Source organism: Mobula birostris, unplaced genomic scaffold (assembly GCF_030028105.1).
Source record: "Mobula birostris isolate sMobBir1 unplaced genomic scaffold, sMobBir1.hap1 scaffold_282, whole genome shotgun sequence".
NCBI classification, from domain to species: domain Eukaryota; kingdom Metazoa; phylum Chordata; class Chondrichthyes; order Myliobatiformes; family Myliobatidae; genus Mobula; species Mobula birostris.
In genome coordinates, this window is record NW_027275875.1 from 661,369 (window position 1) to 674,672 (window position 13,304).

The 13,304-nt window shown below is 45.4% G+C and overlaps 1 protein-coding gene across 2 annotated transcripts in view; it reads left to right on the forward strand.

Annotated features, from left to right (window-relative positions):
• The window catches only part of LOC140192842 (cell division cycle and apoptosis regulator protein 1-like), a 49,988-nt gene extending 37,283 nt beyond the window's left edge, over positions 1-12,705 (forward strand). For both annotated transcript variants that reach the window (XM_072250328.1, XM_072250327.1), the window contains exons 16-21: positions 1,681-1,754; positions 2,845-2,994; positions 4,541-4,667; positions 7,874-8,065; positions 9,361-9,566; positions 12,102-12,705. In XM_072250328.1, coding sequence (XP_072106429.1) covers positions 1,681-1,754; positions 2,845-2,994; positions 4,541-4,667; positions 7,874-8,065; positions 9,361-9,566; positions 12,102-12,131 — 779 coding nt within the window. In that variant the 3' untranslated portion in view covers positions 12,132-12,705. The remainder of the gene's footprint in view (positions 1-1,680; positions 1,755-2,844; positions 2,995-4,540; positions 4,668-7,873; positions 8,066-9,360; positions 9,567-12,101) is intronic.
• The last annotated feature ends 599 nt before the right edge of the window (positions 12,706-13,304 follow it).

Consider the following 13,304-nt stretch of genomic DNA (forward strand, 5'->3'; position numbering starts at 1 on the left):
GATAGGAAAGTTGTTTCCACTGGTAAGTAAGATTAAAACTACGTTTTAAAGATTGAGGGAAATAGATTCAGGTTGGAGGTGAGGAGAAACTACTTTTCCCAGAGAGTGGTGAATCTGTTGAATTCTCTGCCCAGGGAAGCAGTGGATGCTACCACATTAAAGATGGGGAAGCTTTAGAGAGAGTGCAGAGGAGATTGATCAGGGTGCTGCCTGGATTAAAGAGCATGTCTTGTGTGGAAAGACTAAACGAGCTATCTTTGAAGTGAAGGAGGAATGGGGTGACTTGATACGGATGTTGCGGCATTGATGAAGTGGGTAGTCATGAGACTTTTTCCCAGGTTGGAAATGGGTAATACAAGGGGGTGTAACTTTAAGGTGATTGGAGGAAAGTATGAGAGAGATTTCAGATGTAAGTTTTTTTTTATATGGAGAGTGGTGCACTGTCAGTGGTGGTGGTAGAGGCAGGTACGTTAAGGACATTTAAGAGACATTTAGATAGGAACATTGATAAAAGAAAACCACAGGTCTATGTGGGCGGGGTCAGCTAGATTGGTCTTGGAGCAGTTTAAAAGGTTGGCACATTGTGGGCCAAAGGGCCTGTACTGTTTAATGTCCTAAGTATATTTAAGACACAGAATGAATTTTGTGTGGCAGGGGAATTAAAGGTTAAGGGGAAAAAGCAGGCAGGTTGGTGGAGCTGAATCCACAGCCAGATAAGCTGTGATCTTATTGAATGTCGGAAGAGGCTCGACAGTGCAGATGGCCTATTCCTGATCTCATTTCTTATGTTCTAAACACTATACAACAGGCTAGTTTCTGCTGGACAGCTTCCTAGCCCAATGGAGCCGTGCTTATAACATGGTGTTTGCTTGTTCTGTGGGTGTTTTGTTTCCACACACACACACTCCTCCCCCACCAAAACCTTGGGGCAACGTTTTACCTTGCAGTGACATAATAAGTGTTTATAACTTGCCCCATAACGATACGAGAAAGGCTCATGTAAAAGTATGAGGTAGCCAAAAAACTGCAGTTTACAGAATACTGCGAGTGCAATATTCCTCCTCGTCGTACTCCTCCTCATCCTCTACTGCTCACCCGTTCTGTGTACTCTAACCTGTGTTGTGTTGTCCTGTACTGTGTACTCTAACCTGTGTTGTCCTGTACTGTGTACTGTAGCCTGTGTTGTCCTGTACTGTGTACCTAGCCTGTGTTGTCCTGTACTGTGTACTCTAACCTGTGTTGTCCTGTACTGTGTACTGTAGCCTGTGTTGTCCTGTACTGTGTACCTAGCCTGTGTTGTCCTGTACTGTGTACTCTAACCTATGTTATCCTGTACCGTGTACCTAGCCTGTGTTGCCTGTACTGTGTACTCTAACCTGTGTTGTCCTGTACCGTGTACCTAGCCTGTGTTGCCTGTACTGTGTACTCTAACCTGTGTTGTCGTGTACTGTGTACTCTAATCTGTGCTGTCCTATACTGTGTACCTAGCCTGTGCCTTTTCTGTTTTGGGCACATGGACAGGAGGAAAGAGGAAATTCTACTCACTATCTAATCCAAGATGTACCTATCCTGGGAGCGTTTGATGGGATAAATTACTTATTTTAAGCTGTTCACACTCCTCCCTTCCCCTTCCCCTGCACCTCAGGACTTTGTGACGATGTCCAGTTTTGCTTGCTGCAGGTATCTCCAATGCTGGTGAAAAGAAGCAAAATGAGAAAAGCACAGAGGCTGAGAGTGCATCTGCTAAAGAAACGGTGAGGAGAGTGTGGTGTGCTGATATACAGATGGTTGAGGAAGCAGGGGCCTGGGCTGGTTTTGGTACTGTATCGGATGAGGTGTGAAGGAGTGACCAGGGTCTGGACATGTCAGTGGGAGGTTCTGGTATCTGAGTGAACTGTAATCACAGCCTGTGCAGCAGCTGGTTAGGGGTATGGTGACTCTGCATACTGGTGCCGGTGGAGGGGGAGGGTCTGTCTTGGGGCACCACTTGTAGGCATGCTGCCTCACAGTGCCAAAGACACTTAATCCTCCTCCTGGTGCTGCTTGTGAAGTTTGCACATTCTCCCTGTGATTTCCTCCCACATCCCACATAATGGCAGGTTAGAGGTCATTGGCTACTTGAACTCCCTCAATATTCCCATAAGACAGGAGCAGATTTGAGTCATTCAGCCCAGCGAATCTGCTCTGCTATTCAATCATCGCTGATTTACTTTCCCTCTCAGCCCATTCTCTGCAACCTTTGACACCCTGTCTAATCAAGGACCTGTCAACTCCCAGATTCTACCAGTCCCACACACACACATCACCTAATCTTAGTGTGTGGGTGAGTAAGGGATGGGAATGTGGGGAGAATCAAAACTGAAGTTAGTGTAAAGATTCATGTTATTTGTCGTGCGTACAGTGAAATGCGTTGTTTGCATCAAGTGAGTGAGAATTGTGCTGGGGGCAGCCCACAGGTGTCGTCAGTCTTGTGGCACCAACATAGCATGTCCACAACTCACTGATCCTAACCCTTGCGCCTTTGGGCTGTGGGAGGAAACTCGTGTGGTCGTGGGGAAAACGTTCAGAACTCCTTACAGACAGTGACAGGAATCAAACTGTGAGCGGTGATTGCACTAACCTTTACGCAGTTGGGATCAGTGTAAGTTAATGATGGACGTCCAGAATAGGCTGAATGGCCTATTTCTGAGTCTGATGGAGAATGCAGGGCGCAGCACAGCACGACTGAATGGCACAGGAGACTTTCAGTAAGAGTGGGTGGGGGGGGGTAGCGCAGGTGTTGGCTTTTTCGCTAGGACAGTAATAACTGTTTTCTCTCTTTCTCTCTCTCTCTGTTAACTGTAGCAGGAAAAGGAAGTCGCCCAGGTGGTGTCGTTGCGCAAGGATGTGCTGCTCGCCTTTGTTTACTTCGACCGTAATCTGTGTAACTACCTGATGGAGAAGGATTTAGAGTTGATCCTCAGCACCCTGGGGCTGCACGTAACCAGAGCCCAGGTACCCCGGCTTCAACCAGCTGGACTCCGCTCCATCTATCACACTTCTTGGTCCTGTCACTGACTGTAGCCCCAGCCCCTTCACCCCCTGACTCCTGATTAGATTCATTTATTTACCAGATGTACATCGAACAGACAGTAAAATGTGTCGTATGTGTTAACGGCCAACACACCCAGAAGCGTGCTGAGGCAGCCCACAAGTGTTGGCACACATTCCAGCATCATTCCAACATGCCCACAATATTCAGCAAACCAGCACAAGCAGCAGCAAAACCAACAGCAGGAAGACAAGCCCCTGAGACTGAACTTTAACTCTGAGTGGTTCCACGTCTACACAGAGCCTCTGAATTCGACATACACTTAAATTCAGCCAGGTCAAGGCTGTGAGCTCTTGATATTCCAGACAGGTTTTGATCCTGGGTTATGGTTGGGTAATGTTGTTACACTTGGATTGCAGCAGCTTTGCCTCCAGGGCACAAAAGCCTTTTAAACAGCTATGACAGGTTTCTGATTTGATCCCTAAGACCATAAGATAAAGGAGCAGAATTAGGCCATCTGGCTCCGCTATTTCATCATGACTGATCCATTTTTTCTCTCAGCCTCAATCTCCTGCCTGTTCCCTGTATCTGTTAATGCCCTGACCAATCAAGAATCTATCAACCTTTGTTTTGTATACACTTGAAGACTTGGTCTCCACTGATGCCTGTGGCAATCAGTTCCACAGATTCACCACTCTCTGGCTAAAGAAATTCTTCTGTGTGTCTGTTCTAAAAGGGTGCCCCTCTATTCTGAGGCTAAGTCCTCTGGTCCTAGATTCTCCCACCATGGGAAATACCTCTCCACATCAACTCTTATCAAGGCCTTTCACCATTCGATAGGTTTCAATTAGGTCTGAGAGATTCCCAATGGAGCAGGAGAGGAAATTATCTAACAGTCATATTTCCCAACAAGGGCATTGGTCAGACCACACTTGGAATATTATGAGTAGTTTTCCTTATCTAAGAAAAGATGTGCTGGTATTGAAGAGGGTCCAGAGCAGGTTCATAAGAATGATTCCAGGCATGAAAGAGTTAATGTATGAGGAGCATTTGGTTCTGGGGGATCTTATAGAATTCTATCGAATGTTGAAAGACCCGGATAGAGTGGATGTGGAGAGGATGTTTCCAGTAGTGGGTGAGTCTAGGACCAGAGGGCACAGCCTCAGAAAAGAACAACAATCCTTTAGAATAGAGATGAGAAGGGACATTTTTTAGCCAGAGAGTAGTGAATTTGTGGAGGACAATTTATCAGGTATATTTAAAGCAGAGTTTGATAGGTTCTTGGTCAGGGTCTCAAAGGATGCCAGGAAGAGGCAGGAGGATGGTTTTGAGAGGGATAATAAATCTGCCTTGATTGGATAACTGAACAGATCCAATAGGCCAATGGCTTAATTCTACTTCTATGTCTAATGGTCATTATGACTAAAGCTGTGTGACTCCACAGTAATCGGTAAAAAGGAGTTTGTTCACTGAAGCCCCAGCTCAACATGGCCTTTCCTTGCTTTACAGATAAAGCAGTTGCTGGGGAAAGTGTGCTCCCAGAACATGTGCCTGTATCGGAACCTTACAGATGGCTGTGAAGGGGATCTGGTTAAAATGGAGGATAAAAGTCTTGTGACAGAAGACATGGTGCTGGGTGAGTCAGAGTGTGTGTGTGGGGAGGAGCTGACTGACTCCTTCATTACTGAATGGTCCATGAAACGTTACCTCATCAGCGCAAGAGGTGCTGCAGATACTGGAAATCTTGATCAACACACACAAAACACTGGAGCATCTCAGCAGGTCAGGCAGCGTCTGTGGAGGGGAATAAACAGTCAATGTTTCAGGCCAGGACTCTTCATCACTCAGCAGGGTCTTGACCTGGGATGGTGACTGTTGATTTCCATAGATGCTGCCTGACCTGAGTGCCTCCACCATTTTGTGTATTCATCTTTTGCACTATTTATTTGTGTAACTTGCAGTAATTTTTTATGCCTTGCACTGTATTGCTGCCACAAAATAGCAGATTTCAGGGCGTGAATCAGTGAATCAATATGATTGCTGTTCCAGTGTTGCCCTGGGTCAACATAGAGTGGAAACTACTACTGGCCCCCATAGCATCATCTCCGATCGTGAGATGCCAGTGTTAACCATTGCCTGTAAATTAGCAAACATGGCAGACGCATCTACTGGGTCCATCAGAGATATAATGATCCTGTGGTTCAAAAATAGCAGAATCCACCTTGGTGATAAAACGTATCAACTCCTGCCTGAGAAGTGACTTGGGTCCACTTCAGCTTGCCTACCAGAGCAACAGGTGCACAGCAGCTGCTCCCTCGTTGGCTTTTCACTCAACCCTGGAATATCTGGGCAGCAGTGCTGCTCTTTATCGACTATGGCTCAGCATTGAGTATTATTATCCCCTCAGTTAATCAATAAGCTTCAACACCTTGGCCTCAATACCTACTTGTGCAATTGGATCCCCAATTTTGTCACTTGCGGACACTGGTCAGTTCGGATTGGCAACAGCATCTCTCCCACAATCTCCAACAGCACAGGTGCAGCACAAGTCTGTGTGCTTAGCTCCCTGCTCTACTAGCTTTACCTTAAAAAAAAAGTAGTGGAATCAGCCCAGGCCAATACGGGTAAAGCCCTCCCCACTGTTGAGCGCATCTACATGAAGCGGCGTCGATTATTACAGACCCCCACCACCCAGGTCATGCTCTCTGCTCACTGCTGCCATCAGGAAGAAGATACAGAAACCTCAGGCTTTTGAACCAATGGCGATAACTTCATTCAACTTCACTTGCCCCATCATTGAAACGTTTCAGGGGCTCTTCAGCTCATGCACTCGATATTTATTGCTTATTTATTATTATTATTTATTTTTGTATTTGCACAGCTTGTTCTCTTTTGCAGACTGATTGAACACCCAAGTCATTGCGATCTTTCATTGATTCTAATTTAGATTTATTGAGTGTACCTGTAAGAAAATGAATCTCAGGGTTGTATATGGTGACATACAGTGCCTATAAAAAAAATTTCTCCCCTGGAAATTTTCATGTTTCATTGTTTTACAATGTTGAATCACAGTGGCTTTTTAAGACTTTTTAATTTGGCTTTTTCACACTGGTCATCAGAAAAGACTCTTCCGTGTCAAAGTGAAAACAAATTTCTACAAATTGGTCTAAATTTATTACAATTTTAAACACAAAATAATTGATTTCACAGTTACTCACTCCCTTCAAGTAAGTGTTTAGTAGATGCACCTCAGGTCCTTGTGGATGGGGGAGGGGTCTCTATCAGCTTTGCACATCTGAACACTGCAACTTTTCCTCATTCTCCTTTTCAAAACTCTTCAAGCTCTGTCAGATTGCATGGGGATCGTGAGTGAACAGCCCTTTTCAAGTCCAGACACATATTCTCAATTGGATTGAGAACTGGACTTTGACTTGGCTGTTCCAGGACATTAACTTTGTTATTCTTGTGCCTTTCCTGTGCTTTGGTTTTATGCTGGAAACCAAAGATCATTGTTTTGCTGGAAAACAAATCTTCCAAGTTTAAGTTCTCTTGCAGATTGCATCAGGTTTTCTTCCAGGATTTCCCTGTATCGTCACAAGCCTTCCAGGGCCTGATGCAGTGAAGCATCCCCACAGCATGATGCAGCTACCAACATGTTTCATGGTAGGGATGGTGTGTTTTTGATGATGAGTGGTGTTTGGCTTACACCAAACATAGAGTTTAGTCTGACCATAGAACCTTCCAGCTCCCAGCTACCTTCTGGCAAACTCTAGCTGAGATTCCATGGGAGTCTCTTCAACAGTGGCTTTTTCTCCTGTAAAGCTGCAACTGGTGAAACAAACAGGCAACAGTTGTTGTATGCATAGTCTCTCCCATCTCAGCCACTGAAGCTTGTAACTGCTCCAGAATTGTCATAGATCTCTTGGTGGTGTCCCTCACTAGTCCCCTTCTTGTTTGGTCACTCAGCTTTTGAGGGTGGCCTGCTGTAGGCAAGTGTACAGCTGTGCCATATTCTTTCCATTTCTTGATAATTGACTTAACTATACTCCAAGGCATATTCAATGACTTGGAAATTTTCTTGTGTCCGTTTCCTGACTTGTGCTTTTCAGTAATCTTATCGCAGAGTTGCTTGGAGTGATCTTTTGTCTTCATGGTGTAGTTTTTGCTAGGGTACTGACTCACCAGTAGTTGGACCTTCCAGATACAGGTGTATTTTTACTACAATCAATTGAAACACCTTGATCTCCATTTAACTAATTATTGGACTTCTAAAACTAATGATGATTTGGTGTGTCATATTAAAGGGAGTGAATACTTATGCAATCAATTTTATTTTGCATTTTATGTTTGTAATTGATTTGGATCACTTTGTAGAGATCTGTTTTCATTTTGACAGGAAAGGGTCTTTTTCTTTCGGTCAGTGTCGAAAAAACCAAATTAAATCCACTGTGATCAAATGTTGTAAAACAATAAAACATGAAAATTTCCAAGGGGGTCGAATACTTACTATAGACACCATTACTTTATAATAAATTTACTGTGATCTTCTGTACTATTGCTTTTGTTCATTGAAAATTTGCACCCTTTGGTAATATTTGGAGGGATATCTTAGTAATATTGTATGAATGGTGGGTGCAGTTGAAAATCCGTGGCTGTTGGGTGACTGTGACATACCTTTTCCGCACTTTTGCAACTCTTGCCAGTTGGGTTAGGAATTCTGGCTGGATTTATGTCAGTGCAACTCTGTCACCGGCTTCATCTCACCTCTGCCCCCCACCCTTACTCTCCTGCCTCCCAATACCTTTCTGACGAGATGGGTTTTCTATTGCTATCCTCCCTCAGGTAACCAGCATCTTCTGCCAACAAACGCCAATGTCATAGCAATCAAGCCCCGAACTCGGTCTGGAGATGGCAGCCTTGTCGAGCATAATGGCAACATGGTCAACGTTGGAAACCTAATCCAGAAACTGGAGCGGGATGAGAGAAACCGTGCTGACATGGAAATAAAGCTGCGCACTGTGGAGAGCCAGCTGGGTAAGAGTCGTGGCTGGTGTGGTGTGGTTCCACTTTATTAGATTTGTGAATGATGCTTGGATAGGAAACAGGTGATTGAGATCAAGATCTGGAGGTTTGATGTGGGCAGGTTGGAGTTGAAAGTTGAGAGGGTCTATATTTATTTATTATAGGACTTCCCAGTTCTTCACGCCATATTGCCCCAGCCCAGCAACCCCAAGACCCCGATTAACCCCAACCTAATCACAGGACAATTGACGATGACCGGTTAACCTTCCCAGTACATCTTTGGACTGTGGAAGGAAACTGGAGCACTCAGGGAAACCCCGCCCCCCCCCCCTTGCATTCCATGGGGAGGTCGCTCAGAGACTTCTACAGAACGGTGTCAGAATAGGACTCTGAACTCCGGAACACCATGGGCTATAAAAGCTCTGTGCTGTGCTACCATAGCACGTAGGAAGGGGGTTTAAAATTGAATTGAACCGGTAATGCATACATGTTCTCCTTTCCCTCGCCATTCAGTGACCTCGTGTGTCTGTTGTTTTGTAGGCAGTGACAGCATGTAGTATAGCAATTAACATAATGATCAGTGTCCAGCACAGTGAAGGACAGGGCTTGGTGAGGGGAGTGGATCTGGTATGGGGGAGGAGGGGGTTGTGGATTACAGGCAGTGTCCAGCATTGCACTGGGATTGTCCAGACTGTACAAGATGGATCAGAGTGCAGCCAGTGTCTGGTCTGTGTTGGATGCTCATGCTTTTAAAATCACAAGGTTCTTCAGAAGTGAAGAATGAGGCATAAAAATTGTTGCTTACAATCATTAAACGTTACAAGAGCAATGATGAAGAGGCATCAAGAGAACAAAGAAAAATTAAACTGTAAAGTGTGGTCACTTCTTACTAAGATGAGAATTTTTTTTTAAAATCCAGTGATAATTAACCTTTAAAGTAGGCAGATTCATGACGCGTGGCATCTGCTACAGAAAACGGAGAAATTTCTTAAAATACAGAAGGAACTGCTAGAATTGTTGGAAAATTCACTGCACAATTATATGTATATAGGTGATTATATAAAATAAGCAAGCATAGGGATGTTAACCCTCAGGAAAAATAACCATCCTGCACCCTAATCCAACGCTGGCAAAGAATGGAGCATGGGCAGTGTGGTGAATATGGTATATGGGCAGAGAGCAGCACTGGAAGGGGCAGGGTATGGGTGTTTGAAGTGTAAAGGGATGGGGTACAGTGTCCAGTGTGGGGAGGGTTCTTGGTGGCGTTGGGCGAGGACTGATGGTCTTTGGACTATCTTCTCCTGCAGCTGAAGCTATGGGGAAAGTGTCCTCGAACGACACTGTGAACAAATCCTTGACTTCCAAGATAGAGGAGATGCAGAAGCAGGTGTCCGAGCTGGAGGATCGGGTCAAACAGGCCGAGAAACTGAAGATCTTCTACGAGCTGCGTCTCCAGGACAACACCAGGAATCTCAACTCCATGCTGGAGGAGATTCAGCGCATCATCAAGAAGGTAGAGTGCTCAATAATTACCAGAGATATCACGTATCACCTTCCCCATCCACTGTCCCCACCTCTCCTCCAAATGCTTCAACTGATTACATGCCCACACTCCCCGGATCTTTGTCCGGCCCTACCCTGAGGTGCAGTTGACCCAGGTATAATTTGATTAACAAATATTTAATGTTGGTTTTTTTTTTGCTACAATGAATCATACATCATGGGATGTGTCATATTTATTTAATTTAGTCATACAATGCAGAAGATGCCCTTCAAGCTGCACAGCCCAGCAACCTCCAATTTAACCCCAAACTAATGACAGGACAATTTACATGACCTACTAACGGGAACGTCTTTGGACTGTGGGAGGAAACCGGATGGTCCGGAGAAAACCCCACATTGTACAGGTTGAACTTCCGAACTCCTCATGGATGACATTGGAATTGAAGCTGTAAATAGCACGGCACTACTCTAGCACCTGATATTAATTTAGCAATATAGTGTGGAATGGGCTCCTCTGGCCACACCACAGCTCCGATTAATAGTGAACAATTAACCTACCCGCTGTGGGAGGAATCTGGAGCACCCAGGGAAACCCCACGCATTCCATGAGGAGGACGTACAGAGACTTCTCACAGAACCGCACCAGAATTACACTCCAAAATCCAGAATGCCCAGAGCTGTGGCACCCAATATGGGAAATAACACACCGACCCTGCGGGGTGGTAGCTTAGTGTTAATTCTATTACAGGTTAATGCTGCTACCTGAATTTCATTCCCTGCTCTATAAGGAGTTTGTACCTTCTCCCTGTAACTGTGTGGGTTTCCTCTGGATGCTCTGTTTCCTCCCACCTTCCAAAGATGTACGCTTTAATAGGTTTTTTTGGTCATGGGTTTAATTGGGGTCGTTGGGCAAGAAGGCCATGTTACTGTGCGGTATCTCTAAATTTAAATCATCATATGACAGAATCCCATTGTGCATTTCACTCAACTTCAATTTACAACATTTTGTCTGATGAAGGAAGTGTTTTCCAGTAATGCATACTTTCCCTCGTTTGAGGAATGGATGGGCTGAGGTGTGTTGTGGGGATCCAGGCTCTGTCCTTGAGACCGACAGGTAGTGTAGGAGAGAGTCATTGTTCCCTGTGCCTGTGCCCATGCCCATGTTGGTGTCTCCATGCCAGGACCTCTTTCACATTCGGTCCTCCTTTGGGATTGTGTGTGGGTGTGGGCCCTTTTGTGCAAAGGTGGCTTCCTCTGCAGCGTTTGGTCTCTGGCACGGATTCTGTGCAGGTGTGTGGGGGAACGCCTTGAGATGAAGGGTTTGTGTTTGGGGTTCTCGAGGCTTCTTTGTTGTCCAAGTAAAGCTGAGCTCTGTACAGTTGCAGTAGACAACGAGCATCCTGTGATGAAATCAGTGAAACTCCCTGCTTCTCTGGATAGCCCCCACCATTCAGGCCATGTCTTCTTCTCGTTACGACCATCAGGCAGGAGGTAGAGAAACCTTGGGTCCCGCACCACCAGGTTCAGGAACAGTTATTGCCCTACAACCATCAGGCTCTTGAACCAGTGTGAATAACTTCACTCAACACAACTCTGACCTGATTCCACAACCTACAGACTCACTTTTAAGGATCCTACAACTCATGTTCTCAGTATTATTATTTTTATTTACATGATGTGTCTTCTCAAAACTGATCAATAACCTTGGCTTCACTATCTCCTTGTGCATTTGGATCCTTGATTTCCTCACTTGTAGACCTCAGTCAGTTCAAAATGGCAACATCTCCTCCACATTCCTCATCAGCACAGGTGCACCACAAGGCTGTGTGCTTAGTCCCCTGCTCTATTCACTTTACACATATGATTGTAGTTTAGCACAGCTCACAGTTTGCTGATATCACTGTTGTAGTCTGAATCAAAGGTGGTGACGAATCAGCATATAAGAGGGAGATTGATAATCTGGCTGCGTGGTGCCACAATAACCTCTTACTCAATGTCAGCAAAACCAAGGAGCTGGCTATTGACTTTAGAAGGAGGTCGCTGAGCCAGTCCTCATTGGGGGAATCAGAAGTGAAGACGGTCAGCTTTGACAAACTTCTATAGATGTGTAGTGGAGAGTATATTGACTTGTTGCATCACAGCCTGCTACAGAAACATGGTCTCTTCATGTTCCTGATCCAGGCCATGGTCTCTCCTCATTGCTGCCGTCAGGAAGGAGGTACAGGACCCTCAGGAACAGTTACTACCCCTTAACCATCAGACCTTTGACCCAGTGGGGGTAACTTCATTCAACTTCACTTGTTCCCACAACCTATGGACTCACTTTCCAGGACTCTTCATCTCATGTTCTCATTACATATTGCTTATGTATGTTTGTATTTGCACAGTTTCTTGTCTTTTTCAGGTTGGTTGTTTGTCTTTCATTGATTCTATTGTGCTTGGATTTACTGAGTACGCCTGCAAGGGTACGAATCTCAGGGTTGTATTTGGAGACATATACTGTATGTACTTTGAAAATAAATGTACCTTGACTTTTCTTTTTCAGAATAATGCTTTGACAGAGAAGGACAAATGAGGAGGCGCTGGTGACCGAAAGAGGAAATCCCTGATAGAATCCATTCACTTCCCACCAGATGTAGTGACCTGTGTGAACCCTTGCTTTCCTTATCCTAACAAACACAAAGTGTCTCAACCTGCAACTTTATCAAAGTGTGCTGTTTGATTTCTGCGTCGGCCTGTGCACTGTATCCAGGATGTACAATTGAGGAGCAGCGATTGATGTGTGTATTGGTGTAACCATCCATGTCTAAGCCACATCCTCAGTAGGGCGTGCTCTCTCCCCAAACCCCTGCCCGTCACCCCTGTTAGTATTCTGGCAAACCTGGCCAAGTACGGCCCCTTCCCCTCTCCATCGCAATGTGCCGGCCTGCTGGAGCGCACCATTCCTTGCACAGACTACTGATGGCTGTGGGATCATTCATGGGACACACCCTGTTCCAGTTCTTCCTGAGATTGAGGTCTGTGGGAATGGATCCCACTGCCCCTCCCCCCCCCCTTTAGATGCCTTCTTTCTGGACCTTTGACCACCCCCACCCTTCTGTCAGGATGTCAGTGTTTACAGTATAAAGGTTCTTCATTTTTAAAACTTACGGAGTGTCTTGTGCCTTTTATTCCTTGTCTTGTCGATCTTTACTAAGAATATTATGGGCACCTTCCTACACCCCTCTCTCCCCTTTTGCATAGTTGAGGAGGGTATTTCACCGGCCTTTTCTCTGAAAGAGGCTTCATAGTCATCACATGTGTATTGAAACATACGGTGAGGTGCCTCATTTGCATAACAGCCAACACTGACTAAGGGGCAGCTCCAAGTATTCTTGCATATTCTGCACCAATATATCATGCCCACAATGTTCCGTAAAACAACAAAACAGACCCTCTCCTGCTCACAGACAGACAGGCCTCCAGCACTAGAACAGGCTGCCTCTGGTTCCCAAACTCAGACATGGGGCCTCCAATTCTCAGATGCAGACATTAGGGCTCTGACCTCCAGACTAACTGTCAGGGGCTTGCCAAGCTTCAACCTTCAGCTTTGTGCTCAAAGCTTCACTGACATCTGGCTAGCAATCCCAGGACTTGCTGATCATGCAGTCCTCAATCACCAGATCTTCACAGACCTCTAACCCCGGTGACGTGGGGGGTGACACTGTCCCTCTTGCCTCCTGCCCATGCAGACCCACTGACCTTGAGA